This window comes from Anopheles marshallii, chromosome 2 (assembly GCF_943734725.1).
Source record: "Anopheles marshallii chromosome 2, idAnoMarsDA_429_01, whole genome shotgun sequence".
Taxonomy (NCBI): domain Eukaryota; kingdom Metazoa; phylum Arthropoda; class Insecta; order Diptera; family Culicidae; genus Anopheles; species Anopheles marshallii.
In genome coordinates this window covers 27,261,841-27,282,215 of record NC_071326.1, presented here as the reverse complement: position 1 = coordinate 27,282,215, position 20,375 = coordinate 27,261,841, and the positions used below count along the sequence as shown (strand labels likewise).

Here is a 20,375-nt window from a genome sequence, read left to right as displayed (position 1 = left end):
GATGTTTGCCGGAGGTTATCTCTTATTCATATCGTCATTCCGACCGGTGGACTCAAACATCAACTCGTTTGACGAATCTCGCATCTCACCTGACGACCCATTAATTCCACGGCTTCACCATGTCCGGGGCGACCCAATTTTGCCAGCCCGGACAAATTGAGTGGATGCAGTGGACACTCCGAGCACACCGAAAAAGGATGTGCCCCAAACACGCTCCGTGCGCAAACCATTGTGAACTCTTGCTGCCATCAACCAAGCGGTCGCAACTCACATAGTAATTACATGTGACTTAAAAGAAAACTCCCCACCCCCTTTCGAAAAAAAAACTGGAAGACAACCTCAACAACCCACAGCAGAGTTCAGCACAACACAGCGGCATGTGTTTATTGCTGCCCAAAACCATTTCCCCAAGTAGACCGCAACCGTGGGCCCATCTCAAGGTGGATTAGATGGCGAGAGTCTGTCACACAGCGCCCGAACGTCGTGTCGTTTGTTTGAATGTTTAATAGCCGCCGGGGCCGGTCCTAGGTGACTAAGGATAACGATAAGAGGGCTCACGAGTGTACGAGGGGCCGACCCTGCCACGAGGATAAGGTAAACATTATCTTTGCCTGTGCCTTTGCATCTGGCAGAACGGGAAAATTGGCGTGGAATTGGTGTCTAAATAGAAATACATTGCACGACGTCTCAGGAGACGGATTGTGTACATCGAAATCCGTCCTATATACAACTTGTTTCGAACCACTTAATGTCGGAAGTGATATTATTTAACTTCGAAATAGTCTTAACATTAACTTCACCATATGTTTGCCCCGTCAGGATTCAGGTTCATTCATTCATACGACTCTTTAGTGAGCGATCATTCAAATAAGGAACTCGACTCTCAAAAGATTCATGAATCCTCAGAGCAGTGGCCGGTCAAACCCCTGAAGACTTTCACCGAAATGGTAGTTAGGGTTTAATTTTGGCAACTAATGACGGCGTGGGAGACAACAAGACGAATGACCTTCTTGGAGGTCACAAATTTTAAATGATTCAAGAATCTTCAACAAATCATGACCAGGGGAATATCTTGTCTGATTCTTGAATCGTTGAGGATCCATGAGGCTTTGTAAAAGAGATTCAGATTCATTTAGTTGAAAGATTCATCAGAATCAGACTCATCCAATGCTAACTCAGGACAGCATCATTCCAACTGCCTTGAGGTTTTATAATAGCTGACTAACGCATTTATAATTTCACTTCGTCTCCTGCCCTATCCCTTTTTGTGGCCATCGTTGGACAAATGTGTGTGTGTGTGTGTGTAGATCCATCATAACAGACGGCATCCGAGACCCCTTGGCCGCATACAGGTGTGTGATTGGGCACGGTTTAAGCGTGTTTGCGTGTGGGGCTTCCACGGCCAACTGGCACTGCCACCGGTGTCCGTGGCTAGCGCGATGGTGATGGTGGCTAGATGAGCATGAAGCCTCGACCGCGCACAAAGGAGAATGGAAGAAAGTTACCGTACCGCTTCCTTTTCTCGCTCCTTTTCTCGTTGGCTGGCCAGTTGGCCAAGGTACAATTATGCTACATGCAACGTACGTACCCGTCTTCGCTTCCGTTGGCTTTGAATTTTTGAATGTGAAGGGAGTTTTGCTGACTGCGCACCATGATGACATGGTGTTGATTAGTAAACGATGCATGAAGATTAAGTAAATATGCCGCCTAATGTTTACGTCTTAGTGGAGTTACGCTTCTCGAAGTTATTACCAGAACACCGGTAAGATCAATTTTAAACGCTGAATTGATCCAAAACTCGCACAAAGCTGCTGCCCTCACGGAGGACAAATCCGGATAAAGCAACACAGTAATGAGGAAGTCAACAGTTCTCTGCCCGCCTACCGGCTACCCTTTCGAGACATCCTTTACATTTCCTTTGGCAAATTGAATTCTGCTTCCTGGCAAAAGAGAAAAAAAAACCCGTCAATATTTACATACAAGATGCCACAATTATGAAGTACGACGAACGTTTCTGTACCCAATAAAACGACAATTTTTTCGAACGAAACACCAGGAACGCGTACAAAGTGTATGGAATATAACTAGCGGATGATTTTTACGGTCAGGTTTACGGTGTTGCCGTCGTCTTCGTCGTCTTCGGCACGGCTGTCTGCGCTTCCGATGAGGAAACGTTCCCCGGGCCCGGGGAACCGTGGAAGGCTTCGCACTATGAAACGCGTCCGTCATTTACGGCCTCTCTCTCCCTCTCTTTATCACCTGTCTAGCTGTCTCACTATGCCATCCGAACGGACGCACATACCTGGTGCGGGTGTGAAGATGGCCAAGACGATGGTTGCACAGGTTGAACAGGTGAACAGGGGGAGGGAGGTGCGGGTCGGCGGGCGGAGAAAAGCAGGCTCAGCAAACGCCCCGATTGCCCGGCGGAACATGCACACACTCACACACACACACGCATACACACACTTTTTCTCGTCTTCTTCGTTTCGCATGCCTTCCCGACCGGAGAGGGTGTAGCGTTTCACCACGGTACAACGAAGGGGCACACTCTCATTCTTCGGCACGGAACGAAAGTGAACGGTCGTATGTGTGTAGTGCCGCACGATTTGTTGTTGACGGGCGGGAGCTTCGAAAAGGGCTTCGAACAGGCTTGTAGGTTGGTGGTTTTTTTGCTGAAGTTCGCGAACGTGCCAACTTGCCTGTGCACAAGTGCGGGGTTTGTCCAGCTACCGCACCAGTGGCCGGGCCAGTCCCTCCCGTATGACCCGACACCGTGTTGGTCAAGTGTCGCGTACCGTGCGTGTTTGAAGTGTGGTGCCGTTGGATGTTTGAAGATAAGCGTCCCGTCTTTCGGAGGACACTCTCTGTGTGTGTGTGTGGCTGCTGGGTAGTTTGACCGTTTGACAAGGGGTCATTGCACAATGTGTTCGGTGGCTTCGCACACCTTCGTCCGGATCGTTGTCATTGTGTGTCGATTGTGATGATAGTTTGCGGTGTGTGTGTGTGTGTCCAGCAGCCTAAGTGACTATCTCTGCTAGAGTGACCGCAGTATCCCCAGCCGCTTCCCAACAAAACGATCGATCGAACGGCGCAAAAGGGAAGGAGATCCACTGAAATTGCGGGAAGTAAATAAATAACCGCCACAGTTTGACCGCCTAGGCGCGTTGTAATTACGAACCGCTGCGAATACCGGTAGTTGACCTGCTCCTTTTGCCCCGTCGATTGGCCAACCGGTTTTAAGCAGGCACCGGGGGTACACCTGGCGGAACCGTACAATCGCGCGGACGTTGGAATTTCGCTGCATTTCCGCTCCAGCTGTGCCTATCCCTGACCTGTCCCCACAACGGGAGAGAAACCGAACCCAACGGTATTCGCGGGCGCGCGCGCGCGCACGTGTGTGTGTGTATGGTTCCTTTGGCAACCAAAACGGTGGACCGCGGGACCGTTGTGTTGGATCAATCAAGGTGCTGCGAACGTTCAAGTAGCGGACGATGCAAAACGTAAACAAATCCCGTGTCTCGTTGCAAAACAAACGTTAAAAAAAACATAGAGTTCGTACTCGATTCACCGCCCCATCATGCCCTTGGCTGTGACTGTGAACTAGTTTGAATGTCATCCTTCTGTTAGCGAGAACATTGGGAGAAAGTCTGGCACGGAGATGTTGGTGACCGCCGCACGAACGCGAGCTGATGAATGAGCGGATTGGCGCGAAATTGGTCCATTTTCGCTTTTGACATTGTGATCGTTTCCGTTCCGTGTTAGAAGAGCGGGTTTCAGTGTTGGTCGAAGGTGAACACCGCTCACCGTGCAAGATCGTTGTTCAATTGTTCGCTTTTGCGGTGCGAGGTCTTCCAATTCGAAAGGAAATCAATCGCATGAAGCACGTCTCCGGTGTGATCAGTTCTTCCGTTACGTTGCGGGGCCTGTAACGAAACGGCCATTCAGTTTGTGAATGTAAAACAGTACCTTCCACACACACACACACCCCTTTCTGTGGTTTTCTTAAATTGGAATTTTTAGCTCAAACCTTTCCAACCTCTATCCTATCTCGCTTGAAGCAGCAAACTCGTCTATGAGTGTGTGTGTGTACATGTATGGCAAACCTAGGAATGCGTAAGGAAATTGGCCAAGAAGAAACAAATTGCGCTAAACAGTCCGATTGGTAGGGGGTGGAACAGCAAAAAAAAAACAAGTGCAACGAATTGCAATCAAACCCTACCCGGGCGAAGAAAGCGACCCGCGTTGTGAGTGGATGTGGATGAGTCGATACGTACATGTGCAAAAAACGAATGTGCAATCATCATATTCGTTGTTGCATATATGCGTTAAGTGCAACCGGAGACGAAGTTGGCGAAGGATAGCAAAACAAAATTTATAATTGTAACACATTCAAAAACGGCGCAGTGAAACTGCACGCCACATTTCAGATACAGCAGAAGCGGCATACAGATAAAAAAGAACAAGACAAGTGAGACGGGCAAAAAAGGGAGACGCAACGGCAAGGCAAAAATAGTCAAGCAGGCAAATTGTCCTACAGAAAGCAGCAGCAACGGCATCGGAAAAGTGCATCCAGGCATCGCTTAATGTGCACGTCACTTGCGACGGTAACGACAACAATCACCACCACCAGTGAGAAACGCATGCAAGTGGCGACGCACACAAGTGCTGCTAGTCTGCCGCATGCTCGACATCGTGTGACGCCCCTTCGCTCATCGCAAAGCAGCACAAAATGAGGATCCTCAAGCATTGGTAATTAACTGGCAGCGTATAGCGGCAGTGAAGTCGAGTCGGGTGACGCCATTTTTTCACTCTAAAAACTTCTACGACACAAACACACATGTAGCGAACATTCCAATGGACCAAGTCCTAACGCAGCGCCCAGATGACTTTATGATCATCGATCGATCCGTAAACGAGTTGAGCCATTATCCCTTCCGCTGATGATGCCCCTTTGCACATGGCGTACATACCTTGACAGAGCCATCGTTTTGCCCTTTTCTTCTTCAAACTCCATTGTTATGGAGATGGCGTGTCTATCCTATGAAGCGATCAAGGCTGAAGATGGGAGACTTTAGAATGCTACTGGTGCCTTTGGTGAAAGGTGGCTTTTCTAGAGATGCTCAGAAAGGTCTCATGGAGCCACCGGAACCCCTTTGGATAAGCGTCGTAAATTAGCTGCTTAAGTTCTGTTCCAATTGTTCCTCGGTGTCGTGATCCTCCCAGCTCACCGCGTCTGTGTGTGTGTGTCGAGAAGGTGTCATCCACTGAAAGGATTAAAACGTTTGTAGAAAAGAGGAACAAATTTTCCAGCTTTATGGTGATCCTCTGTTCCACCTAAGTCGTTCTTTCCGGTAAGATCACCGGGGAGGAAGATTCGTTAAAAAAAAAACTAACGACGAATAGTGCTACAACATCAACATTCTTGAGTTTGATAAATCAAGACGCTCATTTACGCGGAAACCAAATCTAAACACACGCTTTAGATATTCAGACATTAGATATAATCTTCTTCTTTATCGGCACAACAACCTCAAGAGGTCTCGAGGCCTGCCATGTCTGGTTTTCTGTGACTTTATTTACCCGTAACTGGATAGTCAGTCCGGCACACGGGGGATGTGTCCGATCCGTTCGTGTGAAGATCGGCGCCGCTACCAACATGCCATAGGGCTTCCTCCTATTTTAGATATAATAGACATAGACAAAAAAAGTTCATGAGACTTTTTAAATCTCACGTCAGCTTCATGCAATCACTATTCTTCAGTTTGATAGAGCAAGACGCTTATTCTGGTTTAAAAGCTATACAAACGCTATAGATAACCAGACATTAGACATAATAGACACAGACCAAAAATGCTCAAGAGCCGGATGATATCAGCAAGAAGTTTCTCAAGTCTAACCTCCTCTGTATGATAACTGAAGCGAATCGTTCTGATACGATCGAGATATAAGATCTTCGTTACAGAAATACAGAAGGTTTCATGCCTTTTTTGTAGAGTTTCTAGTCAACCCAGTCTTCAACATCTTTTATAAACCCAATCGATGGTATTACAAACTTTTTAAATCTCACACCAGCTACATACAATCACTAGTCTTAAGTTTGATAGAGCAAGACGCTCATTCTTGTTTGAAATCTTAACAAACGTTGTAGGTATTCCAGATAGATATAGACCAAAAATGCTCAAAAGGCTCATGATACGAACAAGAAGTTCCCCAAGTCTAACCTCCTCTGTATGATAACCGAAGCGAATCGTTCTGAGACGATCGAGATATAAGATCTTCGTTGCAGAAATACATAACGTACCAGTTCTTATACATTTTTCCGCAAAGATCCCAGTCTTACACACCTTATATAATGCCATAAAATCGCTTAATCCCAATCGATGACGTATTACAGACCTTTTTTTCGAAATCTCACGTCAGTTACATGCAATCACTGGCCAGCTTGTGGTACTCACTCGCATCATACGAGAATACACAATTGCTGACAATGGGCGAACGAAGCTACGCCATCCTTCCTTTTTTTTCAAATCCTACGCAGGAATCCCGTCGGTGCACTTGGTTGTCGAACGGAATGTCGAGGCACAGACACCGATCCTCTTAATGGGGGAGGTAAATATTATTCCCATGGATTTTCGTCCCTTTTTGTGTCTGCCAAAAAAAAAAAACCTCCAGGGGCGAATAGTACACAGGTAACTCTATACGACCGGTACAGTTCATTCCTTCGCAGCACTAGGGATTAAAGATCCTGAAATCGGTAGAACAAACAAACAACGCTGCAACGAAAGCATTCCCGGTTGTTTAGAGTATTTTTTTTCTTCCTCCGAGTCGAGAAATCGATCATGTTGTGGAAGTGTTTTCGTTGTTAGGCCCAAAACCAGGGAAAGGAAGTTGCTCTTTCATTCCACGGCCAATCCCAATTTCTTTTTAAAACGTTAGCGATGACGGTGGCTGTGTGTGTGTGTGTGTGGCGTGCCGAATTGTTGTGCTTCGAATTCCGTCCCCGTCGAAGTCAACTGGGAGCGGTTTCCCGTGTTCTCCGCTTGTTTATCTGCCATCGTTGTCAACTTTTCACACACAACGAAAAAAAAAAAATCGCCCCCGGTGATTTAAGCCTATTACCGGAGCACCACACAAAACCCCGAGCGCCCATTATGTCGATCGATTAATGATTGATCTCGGGACCGGAAGTACGTCCCAAGTCGTACCGCCCCTCCCGAGTGCGCCCATTGTGGATATTGCTTCCGCGCGTCTCTTCCTCCTCCAGCAACACCCCCAAATGATGCTCCGCATTGCGTGGCAAACGACTTTTCCTCTCTAGCTGTTTTTTGCAATCTCCTGCAGTCCCAATTGAATGCAGCCCACTCCCCCCCCGCGGTCGAATCGAGGGGTGCCGCCGTGATGAACGATCGCGCGGATGCGATCGTGTTCGAATTTTGCGCGTGATCTCGCCACTTGAAACCCGACGACTGTGGATAGGAGGAAGTGTCCACGGTGATGGTTTTTTTTCCCTCCATAGCTGTGCCAGCAGTGCTTTGCCACTTCCTCCGATCGTCGCCATTGCTGAATTCGCATTCATCCGCGACCAACAACGCCGCATATCACGCATCATGATTGTGTGTTGCGTGGAAGGGGGTGCGCCACTTTTTTTTTCATATCTCGTTGTTGTTTCACTTACTTCCGGTGCCCCATTCGGGTGTGTGCACTCGACGCTTCATACGCCAGCGGAGGGACACAGCCAAATTCTTGTGCGTTCCGCAACCAGCGCCACAGTCCGGCGAACCCTGCCGGCAATACCTTGGACAACCTGTCTCTGTACGCACCGAAAATCTCATCCACCCGTTCAACATCGGTGCAGGAAGTCGATAAATTATTTGTGAACCGTGAAATTAATTTCATCCTACACCGCCACCCTCACAGCAAATAGCGACAACGAGCCCCTGGCCACGCGTGTGTGGCATTGGCGATGGACTTCTTGGGCTGGCGGCAAAGGCGCACAGCGATCAACAGACGCAGATAACGCGGTACAATCATCAAAAGCTCATTCCGACCACTCGGACCAAACTGACAAACTGGATCTTAACCCTCCCCCCTCCCTGCCTTGAAAAACCCCCCCATGGACACCTTGCGCCACCATTCGCCACCGATCGTGTATGTCAAGCAGAACGGTAGACAATGGAGGTATTTCTTTATTGTGGAAGACGTGCCGGAGCAGGTTGAATAACTTGCGCACGATCTTCATTTTCTACCAGTTTTGGAGCGCTACAAAAATTTGCAGCGAAATCACCACCACCCAGTTCCGACGCCACAACGCCAGCACGGTTATGATGGTGGGAAGGAAGATTACCTCCAAGCGACTATTACCAGGGAGCAATCTTGGTTTTTTTGGGAAATTTCCGTCCCTCGATCCCCGCCCGTACCTGTTGCCTTCCAGCAAAATCCCAACGGCCATAAAACAATAAACAATCATACCAACAACACGGGCGAGATGTGCCCGTCTTCCTGCTGGTAGCGGGTGGATCTTCCCACATCGGCCAGTGGAACACATGAACCAACGAAAAGTGCGCTGGAAGTTCTAAACGTCACTCTGGGATCTTTCCGCTACCAGATCGGTTGAGGAATGGAGGAAAGCAAAAATGACAGAACAGGAGTCACAGCACAGTGCGCGCACCAGAGCGAGCAGGAACCCTGTATATGGAACGGCCCTAAGGTCGACACGGAGATATAATTTAAGATTCCCACACCGTACCGGGCGGAGAACAGGTAAACGCAGGAGACACACAGGTTCATTTCGTATTCTACGTGGCTTTGCCAACGGCAGAAGGCGCTCGCTCACGGATCACCTTTGTCTTGCCTCGTTCGAACGTAGACGTGGTGTTTCCGTCCCGGGATTCCGGACCTGTGTGAGCGTGTGTGGGTTTTGTGTTGCGACTCCCTTTGTGCGCTGTACCGGGGTCCAACCTTACCCTTAGCGTAAAGAACACGACGAAGTTCTGAGTGCGTCTTGCGTTCTGCTTGGCTCATCTCTTTCTCCCCCTGTTTTTGCTAGCGGATCCTCTTCTCAGGAGCGTGTAGATTGCCTCATTGACCAAGAATGCGGTTGTTATGTGGATTTGTAGCGTGTGTATTTTTTTTATTTTTACCTTTTCTTACTTGTTCCATCCTTCCGTTACCGGGCAAGTGTACAACTGAACAAATGTAGATCGAGCGGGAGCATATGATGGAACAGCATCGAGATAATACAACAACAACAAAAAAATGCTACAACCGACCGTTGAAGTTCCTTTTTTTTCCTTTCGTTGACTCATAAAGAAACATATCGAAAAGGGAAGGAATGGAGTCATGCATACCTTGACCGAATACACGGTGCTCTGTGCCGAAAGTAACAGAACTTTCATTCATCATTCGGTACGATCGCATGATCGTTCTTCCTATTTTTTTTCAAGTCTCCTTCTGTTGTTAACCATTTTTTTTTCTTTGGTAAATGAAGAATCTTGTGTAGATAAATATCCGCCTAGCAAACGACCCAGGCCCTCTGCATAGAATAAGGTTCTGACGAATGGCCAAACAATCGTTATCGTTCTGCGAAGAGATACAGGAGGAGTGCTTTTTCAATTTGGAGTTATTGTTATGTTTATGCGACTTCCAGAAATTAGACAGATGTTTATGACGCGATGCGTACTTTTGATGCCAGTGGACGGTGTACCCGAACTACGATCGTCATCTTGCTTTGCTTGTCACACAAAACTAACAAAGATTTGGTTCGTTCTTGAACTCTTTGCAGGCCTCGCAGACGCAGTGGCTCCAGCATCGTGGTGCTGGGCGGTGATGACACCCTGAAACCCTCCATACCTATTGATGACTATCAGGAGGACTTGGAAATGTACAATATGTTAGCGGCAAACCAGGACAATGGTAAGTGCGACCGGCAATCAACGCTGCACCGCCGTACAACAATATACTAACGTTGGTTTTTCCCCGATTTTAGGACCACACCGGGAAATGGCTGTCGATGTACCTGAATCGTTCATAGCCAGAAACAAAACGCCTCCGCGCTATCCACCGCCACGCAGTACGACGGCGGTCACGGCACCCGTAACACCAGCCCCGCCCGCGTCCGCCCAGGTAAATCACGTTTCCAACGCAATGCCTCAGGTTGCGAAGCACCACCACCAACAGCAACAACAACCTCAACAGCAACATCATCATCATCACCACCTCCACCACCATCATCATCCTCCGCCTCCGGGGCACCATCATCCGGCGAACGGTGGCGGCGTGTCCCTCGAGCTGGAACCGCTCGATACGTACAGTGATCGGCACCTGTCCTCGCTGGACAGCAGCCAGGAGTACGTGAAGAAGGGCGGTTCCAGCAAGGGCCCGTCGTCGCTCGGTTCGGTAACGAGCGAGTACGAACCGTCCCTCAACAATGGGTACGGTGCGCTGCTGACCACCGGCGCCGGTGGTGATCTGCGCGACTCGCTCAGCACCAACCGCAGCACGTCACCATCGTCGTCGGGTGATCTCGGACCGCCCGTGTACGATGTCGGGCCGCACCGGGAGCTGCCCGTCGACGTGCCGGACAGTTTTGTTGAGATCGTAAAGGGGCCACCGCGTTACCCGCCGCCCAAACCACTGCTCATTAAAGACGCTATCAGAAAGAAAGAATCATGCTCATCCAGCGAATCCATTGATAAGCCCATACCGCAATCACAGTCGCCGGCGCGAAACGAGGTATAATTTTGTTTTGTTTTTGTTCCGTTTTCCTTCACTTCCCGCTAGATTTTGTTTTCATTTTTGATTTATCTGTTGCATTTTTCGAGTTAACTGTTGTTTATATTTGTTTGCCACTAGTTTGCGCGTAAATTCAATTACTTTACACTCCCGAACACACATACCAAACATACACACGTTCACGCATGCACCCCCCATTCACGTTTAGTATAAGTTCTTGTTCAATGTTCAAAACGGTACTGATTTGGACAGAGAATTCAACATCACGGTAACGTTTAGTTGCATCCTTAGACACTCACATTCACAATATGTAATCAGTTTTGTTAGTACAAGTTGAATCGAAGAGTAGCTTAGTCTGAATCAATAGTTTTACCCATTACATCCCAGCGTATGAAGTTTCATTCACAAAAATATTCTTTAAAAAAAAAAAATAGTTATTCAACTAAATGGCCCCAGCTTGTTGTCGATGGTAGCAGATGATAATTTAAGAGAGTGTTTGGTACCAGCAACACTCTCGCGTGAAAAGTTCCAGAAAAATCAAGCCAAAGAAAAGATCAATTAAAGTTTCCAAAAAAAATGCTAATTAACTTATTCTAAATTGTTTAAATTTGTGATAAAATGATTAAAGGCAAGCTTCAGAATATATTTTAGAAAAAAAATCGAAAAACAAGGACAAGTAAAAACAAAGTAAGGAAAATTTTAATGTTCATTCTTCAGACATCTCGGGTTGTAAAGATGGCTAAATGGAAATAATGTCCTAGTCCCCTGTTTTGGTTCATTTTTAGAGGAACGGCAATGTTTAATGCCATTTGGATTAATTAATTAATTTGGATTAATATTTCGATCCCGTGGGACGTAATGGGTGAATATTTATCTATTGAAGTTAGTAGTAACCATTTGACTTATTATTTTGTTTTAGAGTCAAAACAGTATATCCTAAATAGTAGATTTTGGAATATTATCAACATAGTTTTAAAATGTTATTGTTGCCTCAGCATTCGAATTCGTCACTTGATTTAAAACAATTCAGATTCAGGAAAAAGGCTTCTTAATTAGTTACATATTTTCAAATTGTTTCATCTTTTTGGTCAGTTTGCTTCCAAGTGTCTAATTAATATGTTCATATTTACTGAAACAATCTTCCCAACACTATTACACCGCACAATATCTTTTGTTTGTTTTATGTTCTTTGCTAAAAAGCCTTCCTTCCCACTGTCCTCGCAAAGTTTCGCCCGGAATACTTCAGATGCGGATAATGCAATCTACAAACTGAACCGTACAACACCACCCAAATGAAATCGCTCCCTTAATTCCTCGGCGCGCCGCGAAAGAATATGTTTAGTACTGTGTTGTTCTAGCGATCGGTTTCACCGACCCTCTCAAAGGGGACCACAGTTTAGGGGATGTAAAGTAGTGAGATGTTTTGGTTATGTTTTACCGATCGAGCTTTGTGTACAAGTGGCTGTCCCACTGTCCCGTCGCCAACCGCGGGTGCAGTGTGATGATCGTGTACCGTACCTTTTTAGTGTGGTGGCGTGCAGCACAATACTTCCAATGTAGTCGACACCATTTACATGCACTGTAATGAGGGGCCCACCATGAGCGCATGATCCTAATCTTCCAATTTCCAATCCGTTCACTCTCTGCTCCGTAGCTTAATGGTTCGACGAAACCGGTGCCACCGCCCCGGGATCATCTGCGGATAGAGAAGGACGGCCGGCTCACCAATCGCGCACCAGTGCCCGCTCCACAAGTGCCAGATCGTAAGATTGTGCCGATCGCATCACAGCACCAGCATATCGGCCAGGTCCTGGAACCGACATCGGAGCAGTTAGATAGCATTAAGAAGTTCCAGGTGAGTGATCGTTCCGAACGGGCAATGCTTTTTAGCACCCGGTTTTTGTTTTTCTCATTCACACGTCTCGAACACACGTCGCCTGCATTGGGACGCTCATTAGCAGGGATGTGTCGTCAGTAAGCGATAAAGTCATCGCTCACCGGTGTGTCCCAATCGACCGTCTAGGGGATTTAGTTAAGCAGCACATTCGGCGGCTGGTGCCTATACAGCCCTCGCCCTACTAAACGCACCCCATAGCTTGCTAGAATTTGTACAAACAAACTCGACCGCACGCACACCATTGCACACGTCACGCCGCACGCATCCATACACCTGCCCCGGGAGGACAGGTGAAATTGTTGACGCGGGCGTGTGCGGATGCATCGGTTTGACGGTGTGCGTGACTTCTTGCAATCGCGTTCCCATGTCACCGATGCATACAATAAGCACCTGCATAATTCACCTTTCCCATGTAAAGTTGAGAATGCAATCATCTCAAACCCCATGAATGGGTCCCATCTATTCACCAAACCATACGGCACACTGGACAGACAAAGCAACACCAAAACATGCGGTTTACATCCGCAGTAGTCGGAAGATTCGAAGCTTCGTTGTTTAATCATGTTTTCAGTTCTTTTTTTTGTAATATAATTTGGTTGCAAGTTGTGAATGCAGTTTTTTTTATCCTCCCTCGTGACAATGTTGTATGTTTATAAATTGTTACTTTCATTATGAGGCAACATTTTCCATTCTTTTTTGTTCGAGTTTTTTGTTATTTAAACATTGTTTTCTCTCGCACATTTTTTTTCTTTTGCTCCCCCAGTCCTTTTGTAGTGGGCACGCGTTTCCGGCATTTTGTATTATTATTACATTGCACTGTTTACGGTAAAGCAACAACAACGCGGAGTGTGTGTGTGTGTGTGTGTGTAGAAAAAAGTGGGATAAATTTTAAATTCAAACTCTCCACCGCCCGCGTGGTTGGTCACAACCAAATTTCGGGTTCCAGCCCCGGGGTTTTAGACGACACACAATGCATCAAAACAAACCCAGCGGGCTCATGTTTTCCATGCAGATGTGTGTGTGTGCGTATGGGAAGAGTTATAAAAGTGAGAGGGGGGGGGGGAAAAACAACAACAAAACGCACAGCCCTAACACCGCGTACGCGATGGAAATGCGCGACAGTATCACAACAACAGTGCTTGCGTAAAGACAAACCTGGAACCGCATGGAGTGCGCGGGAACCGAGCTCGGTGTGGGATAAATAAGAAGAAGAAAATTAAAAGAAAAAAGCACACACACACACACACATAACGCAAACCGATAGCCGTGGAATGCGCAATGAATTTACGGTGGAAATACGAGCAGCTCAAATCGGAAGCGAATTACCCGCAAAACCCTAACGTCCCCAAGTTCCAATCAGCGCTCCAACACCCCCGTCCCGTCGGCAGGTGGTATCTCTCGTCCATCGGTATCGCGTGTGGGTTGGAAAGTGCTTTACAGTTTCGGGGGGTGGTCGATAAGATGTGGCTTATAAAGTGTGCTCTTGGTGCTGATTCATGGTGGTTTGATTTTTATAAACGTTTCCCACCCATATACTCTAACCAAGCGGAGGTTCAGTTGAAGCGATATCAAGTTTACGATCGTAATCGGGGTTTTTTTGTTTAATTGTTTCCGATAAGCGCAAAACAACAGAGACACCCGTGCTTCTCCAGCGGTGGTGTAGCGTAGTCATCGTTGTCTAGTGATCGCTGATAGGCTAGAGTTGGCCAGCTCGCTGCCGTGGTTAGTACACTACAGTGCACTCGAATGTCATCCCGGAACCCTTTTGTTTTCCCCCTCTCCGCTCGGTGTCTGTAAGCTTAAGTCGCTGTAATTACACGCGCCACCACACCGTGTCACGTCGACTATCGATCCGGCCGGGAAGAACAGATAATTAAATTACCCATCGTGGCCACCTTGAGTGTGTGCACACCAGCATTGGTTCAGCTGGTATCTTCGGTCCAGAGTTTGATAAGGCCAAATTTGCCCCACCGCGATTCGTAACAAAAATTCAGGCCGGAGACAATTCGTTGGCGCAACAATTTGCGTTGCGATTCGTCACCGACCGGGACTGGCCGAAGCAGTGACGGCGGTGGGTGATGATGATGTAATTCTATTACCGGACACCGGTTTGTTGTCTTTTCTACGATTCCCTCATGCGGCATTCGGCCGGTTCGGGTTAGTACGGGTGCGAGAGTTGCACGGTGATGACCGACAAACCGTCGATCCGTCAGCGTTTCGTCGCGCAAGTGTGGTGAACATTTGGTGACCTTCTTCTGGAACGCATTGGGCAGACTGGCCGACTTTTGCATTCTTCCACCTGAAGAACACCCCGCTAGTGAGTTCCGCGCCGTGTGTATGTGTGTGTGTGTGTGTGCATTTTGGCAAACTGGTTGGGTCAGCTGCTACGGTTGCGGGAATAATTGACTTTCTATTTCGAACCCACACATTCACTCAACTTGTGTCCAATATGGCGGCTTGATCCACCAGAGTTCCACGGGCGCGATCAGTAGCGCGCTGGCGACAAGCGGGTTTGCAACTTTCTGCCCACGCCAGCAGTGGTCGAACCGTCGAAACCAGTTTGTTTGGAGAAATTCCCCGATAAGGTCTCGCCCCGTTCCCGAAACTATTTCGCTGGCGAACGGCTTCCTGTTCGCGGTTGTGCGCGCGTTCCGAGCCGTTGCAATATTTCTCCAGTCCAAACGGGGTGGGGGACTGGCCGTTGCGCACTATCTAACGCCGAATGTGCAAACGGGGGGAACAAGGTTGCTCCATACACGTTCTGACCTTGTCTCGATGGTTTGCTAGCAGCTCGTGAGCTTCGTTGCGAATTCGAAACCTTACGGTGTGTGGCGAACTCGGTGTGTTGATTGTTTTTTTTAAAGGCGTCCAATCTCCAGCCGATCGCGTACAGCACGATCGTGCTCGGTAGTGTGTTTTGAAGTGCAGTGAAGCAACACGCGTTGCATCTTTGCTGATCGAAGATGATCGCCCGTGCTCATCAACAGTCCGGGGTCAAGGGTACGAACGGTGTTGCCCTTGCGTCTTCCAACTCGATATACACCCAAAGGCAGGCAAGTTCTAAGCGCTTCATTACGCGACGACTGTGGGGACAGTGTTTGTGTAGGCTTTCGTTAAACCCGCCCCTTGCTGCACACTAATCACCGCTCATATGTTTCATTGCAGGAGCAACTACGACGGCGAAGAGAGGACGAGGAACGGATAGCAGCCCAGAATGACTTCCTGCGCAACAGCCTGCGTGGTTCCCAGCGGCTTCGTGCGCTGCAGGACAATCCGATCGAAAAACCACCGGTCGGTGTCGACAATGAGGCGTACGCAGATGATGAGGTGGTGGAGAAGATTATCGGTATGTCTGGCCATGGTTAGCACACGATCAGCACTTAACCTGCTCGAAACCCCCTTCCTTCCTTTTACCATTACCAGGGTACAGTGAGCTAGTGGCGGCACTGCAGCGACTGCAGGGACACCTGAACAAGCACGGTCTGGCGACACTCGCTGGCAGAGTGACGGCGGCACAAAGTTTACTGCTCGGTCCTGGCATTGCCCGTGCCCTAGCCGTCCGGACGGCGGTCCTGGAACGGCGGCGCCCGAAAGTACCCAACCCGATCTGCCCGAATGCTCAAGCGTTAGCCAAGGACGTAAGTTATCCCCCCCTCCGGGTGCTCTCTTGCACATTGATTCTAATGCAAACCCACCTTCACCTTTCAGTGTGTCGAATCGCTGGCCCAGTCCGGCTCACCAACCGCAATAGAACTGTGTGATCTGCTGTCCACGTACGAGATGGAGGGTCTGCTGCTGGCACACGACAGAATCGCATCGACCACGGATCGTTCGCCGATTGCCTCGTACGGTGGTAGCCCGGTCACCGTCGCCATGCCATCGCTCAGCAACAACATCAACAATAACACCTTGACCAGTGCGGTGAAACCGGCCACTGTCATGCCATCAATTCCAAATAACGCTAGTTTAGTGAACAATAACAATAACAATATCGCTAAGGTAAGACACCCAGCCACCCAGTAGTGCAGGTGCACCGTAACACCAACATTCGCGTTTGCTTCCTTTCCAGAGGGAACCAATCAGTGTGCCTCTCGGTGTGCTGCGTGACGGTAGCCAGGACCACATCAAAATCATCCAGATAGAGAAGTCATCCGAACCGCTTGGGGCCACCATCAGGAACGAGGGCGAAGCGGTCGTGATTGGGCGGGTGGTGCGTGGTGGTGCCGCCGAAAAGTCCGGTCTGCTGCACGAAGGTGACGAAATTCTCGAGGTGAACGGTATCGAAATGCGCGGCAAATCGGTGAACGATGTGTGCGCATTGCTCGGTTCGATGACCGGTACGCTTACGTTCCTGGTGGTGCCGGCCGGTGTGCCCCAGATACTGCCCGGGCTGGGGATGCGGGATCCACCGGTGCTGCACGTCCGAGCCCACTTCGATTACGATCCCGAGGATGATCTGTACATACCGTGCCGGGAGTTGGGCATCAGCTTCCAGAAGGGTGACGTACTGCACGTGATTTCGCGCGACGATCCGAACTGGTGGCAGGCGTACCGGGAGGGCGAGGAAGACCAAACACTGGCCGGATTGATACCGAGCCAATCGTTCCAGCATCAGCGCGAATCGATGAAGCTTGCCATTGCCGGTGAGGTGGGGCTGAGGACGCGCAAGGACATCAACGGCAAAGCGGGCGGCGGTTCTACGTTACTGTGTGCACGGAAGGGTCGCAAGAAGAAGAAGAAGGCGAGCAGTGAACATGGCTACCCGCTGTACGCGACGGCAACAGCCGACGATCCGGATCCGGAGGAAATACTTACGTACGAGGAGGTGGCACTGTATTATCCGAGAGCCTCCCATAAGCGACCGATAGTGCTGATCGGACCACCGAACATTGGACGGCATGAACTGCGGCAACGGCTAATGGCAGATTCGGAGCGATTTGCAGCTGCTATTCCTCGTAAGTTGACAGCGTTCACAACGCTCCAGTAGAAAGTGGTAGTAATGTAATTCTAAACCCCGCAGATACGTCACGTGCCCAGCGGGAAGGAGAGGTCCCGGGACAGGACTATCACTTCATCTCGCGGCAACAGTTCGAATCGGACATTTTGGCTCGAAAGTTCGTCGAGCACGGTGAATATGAGAAGGCTTATTACGGTATGTACCTGTGGATCCGAAGGATCCTCCTTAAATAGTACTTCCACGAAATAAAAGCGATCATTAAATTGTGATCCTCATTCTAGGAACATCCCTCGAAGCTATCCGAGCGGTGGTCGCTAGTGGCAAGATATGTGTGCTAAATCTGCACCCCCAGAGCTTGAAGTTGCTTCGATCGTCCGATCTGAAACCGTACACGGTGCTAGTGGCACCACCAAGTTTGGAAAAGTTGCGCCAAAAGCGGATACGAACCGGAGAACCTTACAAGGTTTGTATTAGGAAACGAACTGAAACAAGTCTAAAACGATCCCTTTTCTAATGCCCTTTTTTCGAATGTCCTTTCTTTTATTGCAGGAAGAGGAATTAAAGGAGATCATAGCGACCGCACGCGACATGGAGGCCCGCTGGGGACATCTGTTCGACATGATCATCATCAATAACGATACCGAGCGGGCTTATCATCAGCTGCTGGCGGAGATCAACTCACTAGAACGGGAACCACAGTGGGTTCCGAGCAGTTGGCTGCACAACTAGTAACGTCCGGGGGTAGCTGGACTGGATTGAGCTAGCTGGGCTAGCTGGCAGATGTTACTGGAGCAAAGCATGATACATGTCCGAAGAAACACTAGTAGACGGGATGAAGTAGTCTAAGCCAGAGAAGCACATAGTAGAACGGTTGAAAGTATTCAAAATTTAAGCAAACCTGTTGAACAAAATGGAACGGAAAGCGTAGGCCACCATATGTGTCGGTGTAGCCGGAGCGAATCACACCTAGGCCCTAGAGACGTGACCTATAACCACCACCCAAAAAAAAGGAAACAACAACTCAATAGATTCTTATTATACATATGCATATAGATACATATACATGTATGGATAATACTATACTTTATCGAACTTGTTACGTTTATTTTTCACTGTGCGCTCGTAAATGCACATAAAAGCATACACTTACACAAGACACACACTCACACGTTACACGGTTCATACGCGGATTTCGCTACGCCCTTCGCTGGGCAGGTGGAAGCCGATAACAATTGTAGTACTACTTTTCAAACTTTTGTTTGTACGTTTACCTAGGAACCAATTGTGTACGTGTACGTGCAATCGGAACGGGTCGGGGAAGTGGAAAACACGGAATCTAAGATTGAGCAGAGTGTGTGGGGGGGTTTTGTGGTGGTTTGTTATACTTTAGTGATCTTCTCTTTTTTTTTTTGCTAGGGTCAGTGGTACCACTCGTTCTTTCGTAGGTACTTTTTCCCTTTTAATAGTAGTAATCGTACGTTTTGTTTTAGAATAATGAATGTTTTATTTATCTAGAGTTTTATGTGGCAGTATAGGAGACGAGCGAGCAAATGTGTCTGTGTGTGAGTGTGTATGAGGCAGATTGTAGTCTATGCGTTTAGGGCAGCAAGGATATAGAGGATGTGCAGCAGGAATGCATTAAGGAGCACGAGAAAACCCGAGTACACAATAAAAAAGCAATTTCTAAATGTCGTAACAATACTATCAGCGTAGTTGTGGTGGGAAATTGGGGAAATTAGGAACAAATGGAAAGGATAAAACTCAAAAAAGCCCCCCCCCCCCCAGAATATAGTAGAAAACTCAAAGCAAACCAATGTATTGTAGTTACGGAAATAAAGAACACAAAACAACCCAACAACAAGGTACGTAGAGCATACTATATGGATGAGAAGTAGAAATGGTTTTGCGGGAAGAAACATACAGACAAAAAAGGAAAACAAAACCCATACGGTTAACTTAAATAATCAGCAGCAAACAACCCGCCCACCCCATTTGGTGTGAGAGAAAGTGGACGATTTAGGTACACATGGATAGTGATTCAAAAATTTACACGAAAACAAATCAAAATAATTATAAAGCTGCAGCCGATGCTCGTATGGCTCGTTTCCTAGGAACATTATTCGTGGGAAATCCTTCTTCTAGAGACAGAACAAATAAATGCAATGAAAACGTGTGTAGTACCAGGCATATGTGCTATGTTAAGTAATCTGTTCCAGCTTACTCCTCTGAGCCACCTGAGGGATTTTTTTAGTTTGGAAAGACGAAACAAACAAATTCCCCCGTCCGATTATCGACTAAAGGGGCATATTTTGACTTAAAGTTATAGGTTAGCCATTGAGATCAGTTTAACACATGATTCGCGGTACACCCATTTCGGACGGACTGAAAAGGACATTATCCCTGTAGCATACGGCGCCATACAATTCGTCCAAGTCGAGCACTTACAAGAATTGGTATCATAACACCACAGCCCTATTTGTCTACTGGTGTGACTAGTTTGGCCACATTTGTAACCATTTCTCGTCCCTCCAGACATATGAACTGATTCGTGCAGATGTTTGGAGCTACGAACACAGCTTAAACGGGAACTGCTGAGGGCACTAAGGGCTACTAAGAAACAAACGGTGTACCACACAAAGGTAATGTTCGAAGTAGATACTTACTAAACTTACCAATTTATCTTAAGTATCATCAGTTCGTGACATCAGGAAGTAGACGAGAAAAACTATTTTGAACGATACAAGTATTTTTCTACGGTAGTGATCCAGCGCTAGATGAAGCGTTCGAGGT

General features: G+C 47.9%; 1 protein-coding gene across 1 annotated transcript in view; it reads left to right on the top strand.

Moving 5' to 3' along the window:
• The window catches only part of LOC128708378 (uncharacterized), a 29,593-nt gene extending 11,279 nt beyond the window's left edge, over positions 1 to 18,314 (top strand). Inside the window, exons 7-16 of the mRNA XM_053803354.1 lie at positions 9,782 to 9,912; positions 9,986 to 10,731; positions 12,386 to 12,586; positions 15,794 to 15,974; positions 16,052 to 16,266; positions 16,337 to 16,627; positions 16,698 to 17,583; positions 17,649 to 17,780; positions 17,867 to 18,048; positions 18,135 to 18,314. Coding sequence (XP_053659329.1) covers positions 9,782 to 9,912; positions 9,986 to 10,731; positions 12,386 to 12,586; positions 15,794 to 15,974; positions 16,052 to 16,266; positions 16,337 to 16,627; positions 16,698 to 17,583; positions 17,649 to 17,780; positions 17,867 to 18,048; positions 18,135 to 18,314 — 3,145 coding nt within the window. The remainder of the gene's footprint in view (positions 1 to 9,781; positions 9,913 to 9,985; positions 10,732 to 12,385; positions 12,587 to 15,793; positions 15,975 to 16,051; positions 16,267 to 16,336; positions 16,628 to 16,697; positions 17,584 to 17,648; positions 17,781 to 17,866; positions 18,049 to 18,134) is intronic.
• The last annotated feature ends 2,061 nt before the right edge of the window (positions 18,315 to 20,375 follow it).